Source organism: Mastigoproctus giganteus, chromosome 3 (genome assembly GCF_048544385.1).
Source record: "Mastigoproctus giganteus isolate SK-2022 chromosome 3, ASM4854438v1, whole genome shotgun sequence".
Classification (NCBI taxonomy): domain Eukaryota; kingdom Metazoa; phylum Arthropoda; class Arachnida; order Uropygi; family Thelyphonidae; genus Mastigoproctus; species Mastigoproctus giganteus.
The window spans coordinates 70,505,505-70,526,587 of NC_143577.1; the positions used below are offsets into that span (position 1 = coordinate 70,505,505).

General features: G+C 40.4%; 2 protein-coding genes across 3 annotated transcripts in view; both read left to right on the forward strand.

The window, feature by feature from the left end:
• The window catches only part of LOC150088072 (glycine receptor subunit alpha-2-like), a 39,017-nt gene extending 30,738 nt beyond the window's left edge, over positions 1-8,279 (forward strand). Inside the window, exons 6-7 of the mRNA XM_090370004.1 lie at positions 6,639-6,832; positions 8,084-8,279. Of these exons, the coding sequence (XP_090226130.1) occupies positions 6,639-6,832; positions 8,084-8,279 (390 nt within the window). The remainder of the gene's footprint in view (positions 1-6,638; positions 6,833-8,083) is intronic.
• A 7,471-nt stretch (positions 8,280-15,750) lies between these two features.
• The window catches only part of LOC150088073 (coiled-coil domain-containing protein 134-like), a 37,586-nt gene continuing 32,253 nt past the window's right edge, over positions 15,751-21,083 (forward strand). For both annotated transcript variants that reach the window (XM_090370558.1, XM_090370559.1), the window contains exon 1: positions 15,751-15,916. In XM_090370558.1, the coding sequence (XP_090226684.1) occupies positions 15,790-15,916 (127 nt within the window). In that variant the 5' untranslated portion in view covers positions 15,751-15,789. The remainder of the gene's footprint in view (positions 15,917-21,083) is intronic.

Sequence of the window (21,083 nt, forward strand, 5' to 3'; positions counted from 1 at the left end):
GCGTGGGTTAGCTCCTTCTCCGCTAGAGGACACTGCCTTGACAACTTGCAAATCCTTTAAGGGTAGGAACACTGCTGGTACCATTCTGGTGCGGGACTGCTGGCACTCATCGAGTGCGGGATACTGCTGCAAACCCCTTATAGGGTAGGATCAGCCGGCACCGTTCTGGTTCGGGATTGGTGGCACTCTGGAGAACTCCTGAGTGCGGGATACAGAGTCCATTGGCCTCTGGAGATCAGGCAGGGGCACCTGTCCCCTGCTACTTTAACTCCCACCCCCAGATCCCTATTTTCACCTCACAAAGAGCGGACTGCTCCTTAACTTCAGTCCGTCCTCCTTTCCCTCTTTCTGTTCCTTCTAACTCGTACTCCTGCTCTGTTTTCCTCCCCCCCCCCCACTTTTTATTTTTTATTATTATTTTTATTTATTTATTATTTTTTATTTTTATTTTTTTATTTATTTATTTATTTATTATTTTATTTTTTTTTTTATTTTATTTTATTATTTTTATTTTTTTTTTTTCACTTGACCTTTGTCAGGAAGCTTAGGCAACCCTGGCAAAGGCCAGCCAGAGTATAATGGGCAGCCTGGCTCACCTCCCAGTGGTGGTGGCGGGCAACGTGGGGTCCCACTAGGGGCTCTGCGGCCAAGCAGCCAGAGACACAACAACAAAACATAACACTACTCTGACAGAAACCAGACATTACACTTTTTCTGGCTTTTACAGAGATTCTGTATTTCTTCACAAAGTACCATGGTGAAGATGTGGGAAACCACAGGTGGCGCCTTTCACAAAACACTATGCCACTATGTACCGTTCAACCAATGTACCTTTCAATATACCGTTAAAAGTTCTCATCATGGATGGTTCATGAGGCCTGGACCACCTCAGACCACAGGGCCATCTCCTTCCATCTATCTAGACAACTTGATAGTACTCCTCCCACCTACCACGATATCATCAGATACTCCACCAAAACAGCTGACTGGAATGCCTTCAAGGACAATATAAAATCAAAGCTACAAATGGATACATCCCAACTAAACCATCTTGATCCACAGGAGCACCTCTCCCTCCTAACAAGCACACTCCAACAAGCATGTGAGAGAACTATGAAAAAACGTCATAAGCACCTAAAAGCTGTCCCGTGGTGGTGCAGGGAACTAGAAAACCTAAGGCGGCAAGTCCACACTGCCCGAAAAGCCTTCCAGAGAGCGAGGCACTCCTGGCCTCCTGAGGTCCAGGCTCTACGGGAAGCATATAGAAGATATCGTAACGACTACACAAGCCTCATTCGGCAGAAAAAGAAAGTGTCTTGGCAGAACCTTGTGACAACCACTGGTAACGCAGATCCTTGGGGGGTCGTTTATCGCATTGTTATGAACAAGCTGCCCAGGGGAGAGATGTTAAATGCAACCCTGACTCCTGATGGCAATCCAACACACACATGGGCTGAATCCATGAATAATATTCTGAATGCCCTACTTCAGACTGATGAGAGTCCCCTCAATGATGAACAAAAGCAAATTAAACAAGACAACCAGGCCTTCTCCAACAATAAAATAGAACCTCCTTTCACCTCTGAGGAAATGAACAAAGCACTTGACAGAACAAAAATGAATAAATGCCCTGGTCATGATAATATTGAGGTTGAGGTCATCAAGAAAGCAGCAACACATCTCCCAAACCACCTATTAGCACTATTCAACAAATGCCTTGCGAAAGGAATTTTCCCTGATTCTTGGAAACAGGCAGTGCTTCGACTCATCCTAAAAGGTCCAGATAAAGATCCTACTCTACCCAAATCTTACCGCCCCATTGCTCTTCTCCCGGTCTTGGGAAAGGTAATGGAGCGGCTGCTTCAATCCAGATTATCCACCTACTACCAGACAGCCAACTTAGACTCTCCAAAGCAGTATGGCTTTAAGCCAGGATGCTCCACTGAAGATGCTATGAACAATCTGCTCAACACAGCAAACTCAACCACAGAAAAATATCTACTGGCTATTTCCATTGACTTTGCTGGTGCCTTCGATTCCATCTGGTGGCCCAGCATTGTCAGGAGATTACGTCAAATCGATATTCCACTCAACCTCTACCGCTGTCTCCAGAACTACCTCTTCAACCGCTCAGTCACTGTTCAAACAAATTTTCAGAAAACCTCCCGACCAGTTGTTAGAGGGTGTCCACAGGGCTCGGTTCTTGGGCCCTACTTCTGGAACTTGATACTAGATGAATTTCTTCTTATGGATTTGGGTCCTGTGGACTGCATGGCCTATGCAGATGACCTCATCCTCCTTATCAAAGCTGATTCTAGAACTCAGCTTGAGCAAATTGCCTCCCCTGCCTTAACGATCCTCCAAAATTGGGCAAACAACCACAAGTTAGTCATCTCTGGGGAAAAAACGGACTATCCTCCTCAAAGGATCCTTGGACATAAGACCACCCCAAATTAAAATCTCTGGGCAGACATTGCAACTCAAAACAGAACTAAAATATCTAGGAGTAACCTTCGACTCCCGATTAACATTCTTACCTCATCTTAATTACCTCTCCAATAAAATACGTCGTTATACTGCCATGATCGTAAGAATTAGCAGAGCAGACTGGGGTTTGAAGAGGAGGACTCTCATGCTACTTTATAAAACCATCTTCTTACCAGCTGTGTGCTATGGTGCAGCCATATGGTTCCCTCGTGCCATCATTGCACGTAATAAAGCAAAGCTACATACAATTCAACGCAATATCCTACTCACTGTGACTAGAGCATGCCGCACAGTCAGTAATCCTGCCCTGCAGGTCTTAGCAGGCACTCTTCCTCTGGACCTGGAGGTTATTCGTCGCGGCCTTGCATACCGCATAAAGAGAGGAATTCCCACCACCATTCTGGATATAACACTCGATCTAGCTAACGATCCAAAAAACGAAATGAAACAGATTTATTCTAAGCTCTTCCAGCATTGGCAAAGATCTTGGGAGCAAACAACCAAAGGTGAAACAACTAAAAGATTTCTTCCACAAGTTATGATAACTGCACCAAAACCTCCTCCGTGGTACTCACCAGGCCTTCACGTCTCCTTCTTCCTCACTGGTCATGGATCGTTTCGGGCCAAGCTGCATGCCCTGGGTCTCACCGATTCTCCTCTCTGCACATGCGGTGACAATGAAGACTGGATTCACCTCATGTATAATTGCCCTCTTTATGATTTACCCAGAAGTCTCCTAATCACCAAAACTGGAAATATACCCAGTGGGCAGGAACACCTCTACATAATTGACGAAACCAACTACAAAGCCTTCACTACTTTTGCCCAGACTGTATTTGAAATGCGTCAAATTCACCTACAGCAAACTGTTCAACGCACCCCCATCTTATAATGAACCCAAAACTCAATTCACAGAACATATCCTGAATGGAATCAAAGAAAACACAAACAGAATATTGATCTTTGTCATGACCTAACAGGAATCTCTCGACATTCACAAAGGTAGCTATCTGACAAACCCACGAACCCAAAAAGGACTTTTCTACAATAGCCACAAGAACTCCAAGCAATCCTTGAGCTTCATGAATCCATGTGCCTCCTCTCATCCCTTAAGAGAAGATTATCCAAGTCCCAGTGTGGGACACTGCTCATTGCCTACAAGTCACCCTTGGATGAAGAAGATTAAATTGCTTGACACTGGGCCCCTTGCCCATTGTGGGACCCACTCACTTGCTGGCACCTCTTCTCTTCAAGGTGTATGACAATATCTGATTTTCCTACTTGTGCAGGAACTCATAAATACTCCTCTGGGAGTGGGACTGGCATTTGACTTATCAAATGCAGGATCATGCTATTAGGCAATCTGACTTTGTGGGTCACTTGACCTCACAACCTTTTCTATTCTTCCTGAGGTAGGGTGGGCTCCTCATCATCCATATCATTAATGAATACAGAAAACAACAATGGACCCAACACTGAACCCTGGGGAACTCCACTAATAACATTAGTCCACGAAGAGCAGTGTCTATTGATTACCACTGTCTTCTCCCACTCAACCATCCCTTTATCCATAGCAGCAATTTTATAAACTCAGTTCTGTCGTACATATCACAAAAAGGAGTTTACTGTTCCTATGCTTACCTTCGATAACTCTCTGATCTCTAGACAAGATCACACCTATCTCTATTAGGGATCACCCTGACATTTAATCTTTGGCATATCATAATCGGAAATTTTCAATCCACTGCAGGACGAAGGCCTCTCCAGCAACTTTCCATTCCTTCTGTTTTGTGCAATGGCCATCCATTTACTGCCCACGAACTCTTGAATTTCATTTGTCCATCTCCGTTGTCTTTCAGGTTTTCTTTTAGCTCCTCTTGAGTACCATTCTGTTATTTTCTTAGTCCATCTGTCATGTCTTCGAGCTATGTAACCTGCCCAAGTCCACTTCAGTTCTTTTAGTTTTGATGAGAATGTCCTTTACTTGAGCTTGCTGCCTACTCCATGCATTTCTCTTCTTATCCATCAGTCTGTTTCCTAATATAATTTGTTCCATTCTTCGCTGTGTAGTTTTCAGCTACTTTTCGGTTCTTTTGGTGAGTGCCCAAGTTTCATTTCCATAAGTCATGATGGGGAGTATACATTGGTTCATTATTTTACAATTTCAGATAAATTGGGATATTGCTCCTCAGTATGCAACTGTATTTCCTGAATCCTAAACATCCGAAATTTATTATTTTCTTTACTTTCAGCCATTTGTCATTATTACAGCTAATGACTCGTCCTAGATAAGTATATGAATTCACCTTTTCAATTTCTGTTCCTTCAATGATTATATACCTCTCCTTGGCATACTTGTTCATCACTACTTTTAACCATTTTCATCTTTAGTCTGAAACACATACTAATTCTGCATAACTGATTAAGGTTTTCCTCTAATTCTTTGGGATCGCGGCTTATGATTACGATGTCATATGAAAATTGCAAATGGTTTAGGTACACCGCCATTCATATGGACTCCTTTCTGCTACCAGTACAATCTTCTGAAAGCTTCAAGGGCAGCAGTAGAAACCTGGGATATATTGTTGTCTTGTCGAATTCCTTTCTCAATTTTAAGTTTGCTACTGTTTTTGTCTAGTCTAATAAAGGAGGTAGCATTTTCTTCAAAATCATAATGTATGGTTTCATTGCCTTATGCTGTATGGGATCAAATGCCTTTTCGTAATCCAGAAATCCCAGGCATAATGGCATCTTTATATTCATTTGCTTTCTCCATTAGCTGTGATATTACGTGAAGGCGATTGATAGTTGAGAATCCTGTTCTAAAGCCAGTTTGCTCTTTCGGTTGATTCGCATCAAGTATTCTTTCTGATCTGTTAGTAACGACTCTTGTGAACAACTTGTGGATGTGGGACAACAAGTGGATTGGTGTATAATTTCCAATTTCTGATTTATCTCCTCTCTTATGCAGCTAAATTATGATTGCATTATTCCACTCATTAGGTGTCACACATTTCCTAATGTATTTTGGGAAGAGTCTTGCCAGTTTCTGTGTTATGTCTTTTCCTCCTCCCAATTTTTAACAATTCTACAGTAAGACTTCATTTTATTTAATGCATATTCTACCTCCTCAGGAAAGATATCGGGTATGTCGTATGTGTTGCTAATTGTGATCCATCATACCCTTGCTCTTGATGTAATACTTCTGTTATTTGAATTATGCTTTCTGTGCTATTTATAAGTACACCGTCACTGTGCTTCAGATTCATTTGTCTTTCTGTATTACTGCTACTGATTGCTGATTTACGTCCTTTTGTTTTTCCTTAATGCTTGTTCTTCTTTTATTGTATTAAATCTTTTTATATCCTCTGTGTCTTTCTAATGGCTTTGCATAACTCAGTATACTCAATTTTGTGCTTGTCAGTGTATCATGCTCTTCATTTGGCTTCTTCGGTTCATCAAGTTGCATTCCTCGTCGATATCTTTCTGAAAGGTCTGCAGAAGCTCAAACGTGTTCCTAAGATTCAGTACATACTGTTTTCTCCTTTTCTGTTATCTCAGACCTTCGCATTATTTACTCGAGTCAGTTTTTGTCCTTTTCTTACATCTATATCAAGCGTGCATATTACAACTCTGTGATCACTTCCAACATTTACCTTGTTCAGGACGGTAACATCGCTTTGTGCAAAAGCATATCACAAACAGATTCCTTTGCAAGTTCTGGGGTGTCCCCCAAAACCTCTCTCCCAGACTTCTAAACCTCACTCAAAAGAAGATAGTCAGATTAATTAATGGCCCATCTCTTACAAAGTCTCTCCACTCTGTCTCCTGGATGTTCTGTCTCTGCTGTATGCCTTTTCTGTAGATACTCCCATGGGCACTCTCTTCTGAACTTCTCCCCTGTCTCTTCCACAACCTTCCTTCACATGTATTTTCGGAAAATTAGTCTACAAAAAGTCAAGTCTAATGTTAATAAGTATCTTTTCTTCTCAATTTTCAACCCACTCACGGTACAAGTATTATAGGTTATAATGCCTTTGGGGGGTTTTCAGAAGTGCGTGTGTGTTTGGGGTTTTCATAAATTTATATATATATATTTTTGAATATGTTTTATTTTTTCCCTGTAATGTATTTCCCTTATTTTTTTTCAGGGAACATCAGATTTCCATGATTTCGATCATAACATCTTTTTATATGGTACAGAAAGGCAGATATCCTGGAAGGATATAACTAAGAAAAGAAGCTCACGATTTCATTCATCTTCTATTGACTATGGATCTCGACTTTGTTTTCCTTTTGCCTTTATAGTATTTAATGCAATTTATTGGAGTCTTTTATTGTTCAGGTATCTGTAATACAAAACGAAAATAAAGTGTATTGTATAATTCAGACAACCTCAGAATCCATTGTTTATTGCTGTTTGTGCTTTCTGTAGGGACTATACACATGGTTACATACTCCTATACGGCATAGAAAGATTTAAAAATACGTACATTCATATACAGTGGGAACAGCACATCTGGCTGTCATATGTGTATATTTGGTTACTGTTGCCTTTATTATGATAATGACGAATAAAATGGAAGTAGTAGAATGATGATAATTGGAACACCTTATTAAATAGTAAGCTATTGAAATGACTCTCATGGGTATCACAGTAATGATTTGGCAACGAAATATAATCAATAGCAATGCAGATAATCCTCATGTTAGGCGAGTTATTGTACTATAAGAACATTTTATGTCGATTCTTCTTTGATCTTGATGATTTGGAAGATAACATCGATAGTGAATTTCTCCACAGTGAAGTTGTATTGGTTTTGTTCTGGAGTTCTTTGGTTCGGTAGTAAGTCTGCAGGAGAGTTTCTCCAAGACTTCTTTAGGATAAGGAGGACCATATACTGGGACAGCGGAGGGATAGCATTTCATTTATTTACATACACAAATTTTATGTACCTCCCAAGATAAATATACAATTAATGTATATACATGATTTATATACATTCTCAAATATATCTATACTAAGGGTGTACATGCGTGTGCATTCTGGTAAATACGGATCTCCACCTTTGTCCTCTGATCGTACAGACACGCTGCATAGCGAGCCTGAAAAAGTTGGTGTTATGAGTAGTGCGTATTCTGTTATCTGTATGCGCTTTTTTTGCACAGATCCCATACCCACCGTAGGTAGTGCAATACCCGTTGATAGCATATGGATCCTTAGGATTAATCTCACGTTGGCGGGTTTCCAACTGGCTAGGAAGGAATCGTCAAAAAGGCAGGAGTTGAAGAGGTCACGGAAAAAGTCGGGAGCAATGTTCCATGTTCTTTTCACTGCCTCCCATTCGATGAGATCAAAGTTGGAAGCTTTGGCAGGTTTCATTATATAAATGGCATCACCTTCCTCCTGGGCAGAAAAATATTTTCCTTGATAATTTGGAGCATGTTACTTTTTGCTATTAGTGCTGCTTGTGGGGAATTTTGACGCGAGTCGTACTGAATTACAAGTTGGCTAATAATTTTCTCCATTGTGTCAGACCAGTTTGTGGTTTCAAAAGAACTTCTTGAGTTATATCCGGCAATTTTCTCAGCTTAGATTGCCGCAATTGGGCCTAAGCTGCCGTTGCGGAAAAAACTCTCCAAACAGCAGCTTAGATTCTACTAGTGTGAAGAAGGTATCAAGAGGATGCAACACCACTGTCGCAATGCAGCTACCAGCCAGATGTCGAAGAGGAAAGGTGCCATCATCATCGATGATGGCGCCTTTACTCTTCGACGATCATGATATCTAATAGACACATATTAACAATGACATGTCACTCCACTTATTTTGGGCATAAAGCATGTGCACTCCTTTTAGATGGGACAATTTCAATGACGAGCAGTATATATAACAATTAAATATTTTTATTATTTTTAAATAAAAAAATACAATATGTATTGCAATCTATTAAGAAAAGTTGAAATATTGGAACTTTCAACAGGATTCAAAAAAGCTCCCTTTTTTTTTTTTTCCCCACAGAAATTAAAAGGAAGTTTACACCTCATAAGGTGCACTCCACCATTTTTGAAACAGTTAGGGGTGCCACGACTGCAGAGTTAAGAAATCCCCATATGGAGTGTACATTAGTTCAACTTCTGTCTAATGCGCATTTAGGGCTAGAGCCTCAAGCTGCGAACAAATTTAGACTATGTATATAAAGTGCTTAGCATCATAATACACAGCCATTTCTGAATAAACAGAAAATTTTTAAGGTGGCATCGTTTTAGGTTATATCTCATATTGTGAATACCTTCACAACGAGTTGCCAATCATGGCAACTCGTTGTGAAGGTATTCACAATATGAGATATAACCTAAAACGATGCCACCTTAAAAATTTTCTGTTTATTCAGAAATGGCTGTGTATTATGATGCTAAGCACTTTATATACATAGTTCAACTTCTGTCTTAAACAGGGATAATTTATTATTATTTTAGGGTTTCCCGTAATTACATACATTACATTAACAGGGATAATATCCATTTTAAGCAAGTTCACATTTCAATATAGCGGGTTGGTTATTGTAAGGTTTTAGGCACATTAGCAACTTCAGCCATAATGCGCCGTATACATTGAGTGGACAGAAGTCGTGGGATACCTACTTAGTAACGGGTAGGCTCACTTTCATCCGGATAAGGGCAGTCACACGGCGAAGCATTGAGCCCACTAGTTCACGAAAGCGTTCCACAGGTATTTCCATCCAGACTTGCTGCACCGCTGTCCATAGTTCTGTCGTATTCTTGGGTGGAGGATCCAAAGCTCAAACTGACCTTTCCACGGCATACTAAGATGAGCCACAGGGTTTATGTCCGTTGAACCGGGAGGCCATTTCTTGGTGATAAAATCTGTGGAATGCTCTTCTAACCATGTTATAGTCACCAGGGCTCTGTGGAAGAGTCCATTGCCCTGTGGCTGCACGATTACCATGAAGGGATGCAGATGGTCATGTAACCTGGATCGTTCAGAGATGCGTCTAGACGTACCAGCGGTCCCAACGTGTGCCAGTTGAACACGACCAGACCATTACCGACCGACCTTGACACAACGGGCACATAGCTTTGTGCGGTTTCTGCCAGATACGCACCCACCCTTACGCTCGAAGTTGTTATTATTGCTAGTCACATAGTGCAAGGAAGCCTGAGGCTTATGCTGCACAAGCCAAAAAAAAAAAAAAAAAAAAAAAAATTCCCGAAAGAGAGAAAGGAATCACCTAGAAAGAGAAGAATTATGATATCCAGCTCAGGACCCTGGGTGTGCCAAGCCCATACTCACCAGATGTGAGCCCTTTGGGTCTAACTGGAAACGGGACTCATCAGACTGGGAGACCCGTCTCCAAGATCCAGTGCCGGTGTTCTTTCGCCCAGAAGCGGCTCCCATAACCTATTGCGGCATGATCGCCTGATGGTTTGGTGGAGACGTTTCTAGCACCTCCCTGCTTGAAGTTGGCGGTGATTTACGCCACTGTCGCTTTCCAGTTGGCTGACACAATGAGAGACGGTCGTCGACGGGTACGTTCATCTACCTTTCTCCGCCCATGGCGCTGTCCACAATGAGATGTTATTCCGGAAATGGCGTATTCCCAATACACTCTTGGTACTATCGAACGGGGATAGTGGAATTTCTGTACCACCTCCGCGATAGAGTGACCTATGCATCAGGCACCAACTGTCATCTCTTCTTAAAGTCCTAACTGAAGACGTTTATCGATACTGATATCGAATTATCCTCTACGTGAATGCAATGATGCCGTGTACCTATATAGCTGCCAAGCGGTGGGTTCATCCATTAGCGAGAGAAGTGACAGCGTCGCATTAACCAGGAACCGGGTATTCACTGAATTGTATCCGTTCAGTGTAATGCCGTACTGCTCCAACTTGTTCCATGTGCAACAGAATCAACAGCTTTCCCAAAATCCAAGTATAAGATATCAAAATTATTTTTTGCATCTAGTTCCTGTGACACATTAACGTCTAATCAAATTGGTCAGACAAGATTTTCCCTTAATAAACCCATGTCTGAACTGCAGTATTGTCTAGATCAGTGGTCTCAAACTCAAATTGCATGCGGGCGAATGCACGATCTGAAAGCGGCTGACGGGCCATACGTTAGTTTGTCTCCATCTATATAGCAATATGAGCTGTGCATCCAGCTAACCAACTAGTGACTGACTCAAGGAAAATATATATCAGAAGTACCAACTCAATAGAAAAAATCGGAAACACCACAATACTGAAGCGCCACCAACTCTCGATTGGCGAACTAAATTTACTGATTGTACCGACGTGGGAAGTTCTCCCACCTTATCCCAGTCACGTGGCCTGGCATACAGTGACAAAGACAAAGCCCCAACCTATTCATTCTATCTCTTTTTCCTTCAAAGCAGTCGCGCACATAAGCTCAATCCATATCTCTGTCTCTAAAATTATAAGCACCGTATTTACAACAAATACATAATTGATATGTATTCGCGGACCGTGTAAAATTGCTTCGGGAGCTGGATGCGGCCCGCGGGCCGCCAGTTTGAGACCACTGGCGGGGATAGTCTAGATGATCCTGCAGTACTTCTTTAACCAGTGACTCCATTATTTTCCCCGGAACAGAAGTTAAACTAACTGGTCTGTAATTACTCGTGTCACCTTTCTATCCCCCTGTGTGAAATGGGGATACATTTACACATCTCAAGTCCATGGGACCACCCCTGAGTCCAAGGATGTTCCCATAATCATGGCTAAGGGCCTTATTTCCTTTGGCGCCTCCTTTAATGTAACTGGATAGATCCCATCCACCCGAGGTGCCTTTCTTATGTTTAACTTCAACAATTTCTCCTGCACTTTGCACTCAGTTATTACACAATAATTAAATTCTCTGTTAGAGTTTGATAAGCTTCTGGCCTCCACTTCCCTTCCCTTTTCTTATCTGCCACGAGTATCATTAGTTCCTCTGACATCCATTTAGGCCCAAAGCTTGAACAATATTTCTTAGTTGGTATGAAAAGCCTAATAGCTTCCAAGCTTAATTCCTTGAATGCTTCTCATTTAGAATTTGTTGTTGGTAAATCAGTTTGTCCCACTGTATAGAATTTAAAACTGTCTGAGGCCACTGTATTCACCTTTACCAAAACAAAACCCTTCCATTTACCCCTAATATTTTATTAACCCATAAACGTTTACCCCAAATCCCACGTCTGTAAACTGTGATCAGTGCCACCTATTGGTTTCTTTAGTTTCAGAAAAAGTTATTGCCAAAAACTCTGAGTACAAGTACAATTGACACACGAGCAACAGTACAAAGAAACAGCACTTTAACAAGGTTAGTTGGAGTATTCAGAAGAAGTGATTCCAGAGCAAGCCCCGAGTACAACTGGATGGATACCATAAATAGTAAAAATAAGGCACGCACCGAAGCAGCCAAGATTGCATGAAAGCTTACATTGTTATTCTTTACAAAGAAAAATGATGAGGATACATTAACGACAAAAACATTATGTAACAAAACTAATAATATTATAGTGACAAACATTATTTTGTTTGTGAATTGTCACAAACAATAAATTTATAGGGGTGGAGTCGACTTTAAATAGAAAGAAATTAAATTATAAGGGTAAATTTATATAGTAGTCTGTCTCTCTAACAGTCGACGTTCGCAAAGAAATAACTTTTGGAAAATACACTGTTACAAAATTAACAGAACAAAATAGTCGGCATCCTGGAATGCACACTCCGAGCATCCAACAGAAATCGATTTACCACGTTCGAGCAGCACATTATCCAAATTATTCATGCCTATAAAAGCACGTGTTGCGACCACATCACCTAATTCCCGTTTTTTTTTGGCTTGCTTAGTGGGATAGCCACATCTTCAGTGCTCCGAAAGGCAAGTCTTCATCGTTTTTGATGATTCTTTGAGATAGTGGGCAGTCGCAGGTGTTTAGCTTAATGTGCCACGCAGTGTCGTCTCGGCACTATGGAAGCAGTTTCTGCGTGAATAACACAGTGGTATCGTCACCATCCTTCCGATACCGGGTGGAAAAGGCCAGGGTTAGAATCTCGTCGATGACACAAGGAACTTTAATGGACTTTTTTTCAATCCGTGGCTCAGTTAGTCGGTCTCAAGGTTGCTTTCGCTGGCAACTCGGGCTTTTCGTTCAGCAAAACAGGCAAATTGACCCTAGAACACACGTAATTTACAGACATAAGGCACGGCAGATGAATAAAATATTCGGGTGGCCTAATATGATAAATATTTTATGTAACCAGTTTCAGGAGACAGGAATCATTACAAGAAGAGCTGGCCAAGGTCTCTCCAGGCTACATCAACCAGAACAGACCGCTATCTTTCTCTAACAGCAAGACGAAACCCTACGATGAAAACATTTCCAACAGGACTGTTAAGAAGGCTCGATTCAAGTGGACTCTACTCAAGGAAGCCAGTCTTTTGAATCCCATTAAAACCAAACTACCGCAGAATTTGTCGAAACTGGTGCTTTGAACAGGTGACTCGGAGCGCTTAGAAATGGGATGGAGTTCTGTTCTCTGAGGAATCCCGTTTTAGCACACAAACAAATCATAGGCGTTATTTCATCTGGAGAAAATTCAAATTATTTTATTACAGTCATCCAAGCATTTCTTCTATATACCCGTTTGTATATTGTGTCTGCAAATTGCGTGTGTTCTCTGGTCTATTTTCTTGTTTTGCTGGACGAAAAAACTCAGTTTCTGGGGGTGAAATCTTGCTATATACACCTGGACTGCCCAACTTAGCCACAGAATGAAAAAACTCCATTAAAGTTCTTCGCGTAATCGACAGGATTCGAACCCGGGTCTTTTTCTGCCCGGTGTTTTGGGAGGACGGTGACGATACTACTGTGCTACCCGTGCAGACTTCACCTGGAGACAAAAAAAAAAAAAAAAAAAAAAAAATTATGTTAGGGTTACCCGTAATTCAATACGTCTGTAAATTGCATGTGTTCTCAGGTCGATTTGCCTGTTTTGCTGGACGAAAAAAACCTCAGTTTCAGGGGAAAAACCTTGCTATCTACGCCTGAGACCGACTAACTCAGCCACGGAGTGAAAAGGCCGACTAAAGTTCCTCGCGTCATCCACGGGATTCGAACCCGGGCCTTTTCCAACCAGTGTTGGGAGGCCAGTGACGATACCACTGTGCTACCGCGCAGCCTTCATCTGGAGACAACGAGGAATGCGGTACCATCCCTACAACACATCAGAGAAAGGATACTTACGGTGGTGTCGTGTGGTACCTAATAATGATCAACCACCGCATTGCTGATCATGTTTTTGATAGGGGTATCCTAACTGCCGAGGTGTACCGAGAACAGATTCTCGAACCCTTTGTGCGACGTTTTTTGGGGTGAGTGCCATTAGCCTAGATTTGCTTTTTATGTAGGACAACGTCACTGTACATAGAGCTCAAGTGGTGGAGGAATATATTGAAACTGAAGATGTCCGACGAGCAGCCTAGCCAACACGATCAGCAGATTTAAATCTGCTCAAACGCGTGTGGTACGCCCTCGGGCATCGCATTACATGCCGAAGGCCAACTCCTCAGTCATTTGGTGAGGTGTGCGCCAATGGAAGAATGCGATTTGTTGCCACAGGATCTTATAGACATTCGTATATTGAGCATGGTTCACTGCCGTCAGTCCTGTTTAGTCATTAGAGGAGATCATACTCAGTACTGATGTCATGTGACCTTTTTGGTAATTCTTATACAACCCCCTAAAATGTCCTTTATACCTGTCCAAAGTTTCTCGCTGTCTTCTCATTCATCGTTGTTCTATGGTACATTACCATACCAAATTTTGGACCGCTTCATCGCAAACTGTAGGAGTTACACCACGTATTCTACATGTTCTGTTAATTTTGTCAGCAGTGTTGTGTAAATGACTCTGTATAATAAGACTAGCAATAGAGTGCATTTCAGTAATTATTTTACTCCAGATTAAAATAATTCCTATGAGAAACGAGAAGGAGAGGGTTAATGTTAAGGAGTTGATGCTTAAAGTCATATATCAATTCGATGAAGTTTGAGTAGAGATACAGTATTAATATAGACTGACGTTTACGAGATATGCAAGTAATTTACCAGCCGCTTATTTCACAGATAATAATACAATCGACTCTTAAATTATAGAGTTTATTAAGGCAGTACAACTTTGATTTTAGAATTTCAACTTGAAACGGAGAGTAATTAAAGCAATAGAATGGTTGGTTTTACGATTAGATTAAAATTGTTCTATGATTAATTCGGGAGGGGGGGGGTGACATGTAGCAAATGTTGTTTTTTGATCCAAATTGTATGTTTGTGAATTTTGTCAATTGATAATCAATATGAGGAGCAAAAAGAACTTTAAAGTCCTTATGGCTTTAGCTTTACTTATGGGGATTTACCATTTCCTTGGATCAGCATCGTATACAGGTATCATCCTAAGGGGGGGCATGACAATGAGTGTTTTTGAGTGTTTTTTATAGAGAGACCTAGGAACACTTATACGCATGGTTAAGGGGACATATGCTCCCCCTAAGCATGCCTGGGATGATACCTTAAAACCTTTTTTTGAAATACATTTTAAAATGTTCAGATTTAGCAGGGTTTTTGAAAGATTAAACAAGGAAAGATAATCCGCGAATTACTTAATACTTTTGGAGAGTAAATTTTCTGAAAGAAGGGAGGGGTAAATGGAATTCGAATTAGACAACTTTTTTTCATTATCTGCATAGGAGATTATGTTAGTTTTTTTGTTTTAAAGCTGAAGAATGGAGAAGAGTAGTGCAGACAGAGCGTGCCATCTTGTGAAATGCAAGATAATACAGACAACTTCCTCTTAAAGCCGTTGGTGTCAACTGTTAAAGTACGGCTATTTACAAGATTAGCAAGGAAATTGTGGCTGTTCCTAGAAATTGAGAAGAAATTGTTTAGAAGAGCGAGCAGAGAAGATGGGTAAACTTCATCAAAAGCAGAGTTAATAATTGGCTTATGTTGGTTTTCATCATATTCAAGTGTATTGACGTGATTTTTAATTTTTTTTTTTTTGTAAGCAATTGAAATGGCTCATTGAATAAAGATCATTCTGTGCCCTAAGAATTTATTTTTATTCTTCAGGTTTTTTTTTCAGTTGTTTAGTGAATTGGTATAGATGGCGCAAGGGTAAGAACTATGTGAATACCGGTGTCTTCGTGTTTCCACAAGTAGCATGTGTATATAACACGTGTTGTAATTTTGTCTATCTTTGGAACTGTCAAATGCCAATTTTAAGAACTACATTTTTTATCTGTGTTTTTAATTTTGCATGTCAGTGGTCTGTTAACACGCTTGATATACATTCCAACAATGAAAATAGAACACGGCAAGAAGAAGCAGAGATTTTGTGTATCCTTGGTTATATTGCTTTTAATCTGATTATAGTTTTAATTGATTTCAATTAAAACTCTAATTAGTTAACCGAAACTACAGTAAATAATTAATTAGTATATTAGAAATAATTAAAACAATACAATATAGTTTTAATTGATTTCAATCAAAACTATACTGTGAAGCAGTCATTGCCAACATTTTGTTGCTACCTTCGATATACGTACGTATATAGTGGTTGCAAAAAAAGTATTTGCAATCCCTTTTTTGTTTTTCAAAGAAGTTACAAAATGTTTTTCAATTTCTTTCCTACGTGTGTAGAGAAAATACTTTTTCTCAAAACACACAGGAGAAAGAAATTATTTGTATCTGTGCCTATTCTGTGAGTTTGTGTGTAAGTATATATATATAAATAAAAATTCACTATAACAAATCATGCTAAGGTCAAGTGCTCGGATTATAGTTATTATAAATACTATCTTTATTGTACAGTGAGAAAAATGAACACTACTGTTGTACAAGCTCTTCATGGCCAGAAGGCCAGGGATTAAATAATAAATTACTGCACATAATAATAGTAATATGAGGATTTACTTAACAGATATAGGGCAGTGTGAAGATGCCGTGAGTTAGGATTAAATTTGAAAGCACCCGGAATTTTGTCCAGACATGGTAGGGAGAGTGCACGATGATAGCCTTGTCAGTCACTTCAGCCCTAGAGAGAGAGAGAGAGATTCTGTGATGCTCATGGGGTAGAAATTTTCTCAATGTAGTTTGTGCTTGTTCGCAGCAGAGACTTGTTTTTACATGTATTGTATCTGGGACAGACTGACTGTTGTCGGCCCCATTGGCTCCCAACAATTTTTGTCCCATCCTTTTTTTTTTGTAGTGGTAGCCTGCTACAGATGCTATTACCTCTAATGTCAGTTGCTGTTTGATTCTGTGCTCATACACTTAAATAGAAAGGTTGGAGGAATATTTGCTGATGCTATCGAGGAAGCATTAGGTGGGTCAAATAACTGCTAGTTTGGGAAATAAGTGACTAATGCTTCAACAGCTGATAGCAAAGGTGAAATTGATTCTTGTGTCACTTTTACTGGGACATAGAACAGCCTGAAAAACAAGGTGTGGTGGATTATAATGATTGTTGGGAGGCCTCATGGGACAAGCAAATATATGGGCTTTGTTTGGGTTATTATGAACAGAAATAGGTGCACATGCACCTGCAGTACACCAATGCTAGGTGTACAGTAAATGAATTTGAAGTATTGGTTAAGTGATCAAATGCAGACATTGTAGGAATATTAGAAACATGGTGCCACTCAGACATGGGGATGTGCAATTTGAATACAGTGAGTATGTGTATAGACAAGAGGGGAGGTAGGAGTTATACTCTTGGTTAAGAAGCACATTTGATCTAAGACAGTGTACTCAATTGACAGGTTCACCGCTCTGTGCGATGGGTCCTGTACATGTGTATACAGTAGTTAGTGACCTTGCAAGTCTTGTATTAAAGATCACACGGGGGCTGTTTGTCAAACTTATGGAGGTGGTCCAGAATTTATAACTTTGCTGCTGAGTTCTGGACTTTAGTTGCCAAATGCAGTGATAGCATGCATTGTTTTAACCCAGTAACAGATGTTTTGACATATTTTTGTTAACCAGAAAAATTAAAATATCTGTTAAAATCATGTCAAGATGAATTGTGTATTCATCGCATTAGCATTAGAAGAGGCATATGATGCAAGAAAGCAAGCTTATACAGCATCAGCCAAAAAAAATTGCCATTTCACCCATCCATTTACTCCAAAAGTTTGTCCATTCTTTTTTGAATTTATTTAAACTATCAACTTCCACAACCACAGATGGAAGTTTGTTCCTGCAATCAACCACCTGCTGGCTAAAGGCAAATTTCCACACATCGATTCTACAACTGTCTTTCCTTAATTTGAATTTACACACCTCAGGTGTGGTGGGACCCACTGTTGCCCACACTTAGCCACTAGGAGGCAGGTCAGGTACCCAGTAGATTGTCATAGTACTCTTGCAGACCCTGTCACCTAATTTCCGAAGATTTCGGTGGCAAGGGTCTAAAAAAAAATTCTGTACCAGGTACATAACGTGTTTTGCTGTTAGCATATTTAATGTGTTTCACATTTAAGAGTTATCAGCAGGCATTAAAAACATTTTAATTTTCAGATATTAATAAAATTCATGGATAATAATATAACAATGTTTTTATTTTATTAATAATAATTACATATCGGTTACTGAAAGTATTGGTCTGTGATAACTAAAGTAGGATATAATTTTTACATTGAAGAGATTTTAGTTCACAACTAAATACACCATCTGTAGTTGTTCCATTATGTGTAGTATTTATCGAAAGATCTGATATGTCCAAATTGAAGAATGTTTTCATAAATGTGAAGAACTCTTTTCCAGTCTCAGAGTTAATTGTAAAGAAAAAAATTACATTCAATCTGAAAACACCAGGTGACAGAAACTAGATGTGGTTTCGAATTAATGCATTTTCCAGTTTCTGAAAGTTTTTTTTGTATCTTAAAACCTTAATTAGCATTAGCAGGGCATATGATGCAAGAAAGCAAGCTTATATAGCATCAGCCGAAAAAAAAAAAAAAAAAAACACCCTTCCCATTTCACCCATCCATTCACTCCAAATGTTTGTCTAGTTCTGCCTTGAAAATTATTTAAGTTGCTGACCTCCGCTACAACAGATGGAAGTTTGTTCCTACTATCAACCACCCGCTGGCTAAAGGCAAATTTCTGCACATATATTCTACAATTGTCTTTCCTCAATTTGAATATAGAATAATATTTCTGTTTCTAAATTCCTTAGCTTTCCAACAATATGCTATAGGTCCACATTATCCCGCTTATTACATGAGAAAATTTCCTTGATCACATGTCATATTTTCCACTATCCTGGAAAAACTGCTGCAATTTTTAGAGGTTTGAAAAATTTTCCTCTAGTATAGAGCTAAGATGAAGCACCATGCAGAATTTTCATTAAATCCATTAGAAGATAAATTAAATTATCCATAGCATGGAATAAAATTTTGTAATGCTTTTCGCATAACTGTTTTTTGTTACAAAATTTTTGGAATAAAGCCAGCAAAAAATGTTTTTAACATCAAAAAAAATTTTTTTGGGGACATTGAAGGTTAAGTTATAGCCAAGAAATTTAGGTTGAGGTGAACTTAGTTAAGAATTTTGCATTTTAGAATTAAATTTCAATTAGGGTATTACACTGTTGGTTAAGCTAGAGTAGGGGAGGGGGAGACTGAAGAGTGGGGGGAACAGCCAGAAGTATGGGGACGATAGGGAAGGTGACCTCAAAAAAAAGGGCAGTGGGGACAAGCCCCACCAGAGGGAAGAGGGGTGGTGGGAAGGGACAGAAACCTGTCCCTCCCTCACACCAGGGAAAGAGGGAGTTAAAAGTGAGCTAGGGTAGCACATCAGGCTTAGGATGCCAAAATGGCAGTGCAAGCAGCAGGTCAGCTGCAATCACACTTGCTGGGAGGATGTCCAATCTGTTCTCACAGCGTCAGGTCTGGTTAAGTCTAGTTTAGGGCATCAGGAGAGTTGGTCACTCATGGGACCAATGTCCCGTCCATGGAGACAGTTGTGCAGTTTATAGCTCAGGTGTTCTTAAGATGCCTGGCTGGAGGGTTGGTCTTAGACAGGTGAATGTTGTCATTGTTCCATTGGTAGGGATCTTATTATGAAGAGTTCCTGGAAGTATTGCAAAAAGGCCTTGTACTCTGTCACTGTCCACCAAGCAAGCAGTGCTCCTAGACTTTTGCATTGAGGTTAATTCGGATGCAACGAAGGTCCTCGTACAAGGGGCATTCGTACATTAGGTGACTCCTGCTCTCTGCAGTGGCAGAGGGGATCATCAATAATTCCAAGAGTTGAGAAAGAGCTTGGTTCTGATGGATTCATGTCCTGTAAGCATGAAAGTTTCATGCAGGTGGGGGAGAACTATGGTGGAGACTTGGGATAAACCTTGGTGATTTGTTGGACAAATTTTCTAGTGATATCTCCTTTACTGGAGTTATCCCCTCTGTCTTGGCAGGTCTTCTGTTGATGGAGGTTAAGGCACTTCTTCTCAGCCTTCAAGTGGTTGGTGGGATCAATGGTATATTCCACGAAGGTTACCACTGTGCCTTTTGATGGGTGGTAGAGGAGCCTGCATCGGATCACCTCCAGGTCCAAAAGGAGGTCACCTGCCAGCACCCGAGGGGCATGGGTGCTGACAGTGCGGCAGGCCCGGGTAATAGTAAGGAGAATCGATCTTTGAATTGTTTTGAGCCATTTTCTGTTTACTACTATTTTTGCTCTTAGATACCATATCCCTGAGGCATATGTAATCGCAGGTAGAAATACTGCTCTGTAGAACAGTGAGAGCATCCTGCGGTTGTGGCCCCAGTCCTACTGTGTAACTCTGACAACCAATGCAGTATAATTCCTTATCTTTGTCTTCAAGTATTTCGGATGTGGAAGGAATATGAGTCCTGAGTCAAATTATTCCTTGATATCTCAGTTTGATAGTGAGATGTATTGTGGTCCCATCTATCTTAATTTGTGGTGCTCTTCTCAGGAAGCTTGTCAGTAAAATGGAATTGGTCTTCATTTGAAGAGATTTGAAGATTATGATAATCTTGCCCAGTTTTGTAGTATTGAGAGAGCGCAGATTGCAGAATTTTCGAGTTGTGCTTTGCTGTCTGCAGCCATGGCTAAGATCAGGTCATCTGCTTAGGCCTGGGAAATAACTTCATCAGGTTAGTTGTGAGGAAGTCGTCAAGTACGACATTCCAGAGGAGTGTCCCCAGAAGCGAGCCTTGGGGACAGCCCCTGTGAACCCGGCATTTTACCCTGCAGTATGGTGCATTGGCATGTATTTCTCTGGCTGTGAGGTAGCTTCTTATGGTGTTATAGAGGTTTCTGAGAAGACAGGCACATTGTAGACAGCTGAGGACTCTCGGCCACCAGAGTGAGTCGAATGTCCCAGCAAAGTCTATGGCAAAAATCAGGAAGTATTTTCTGTTGAAGTTTGTAGGAGTTTTTAGCATTAGCATTAGTAGAGGCATTTGATGCAAGAAAGCAAGCTTATGCAGCATCAGCCAAAAAAAAAAAAAAAAAAAAAACCCACGTCCACTTC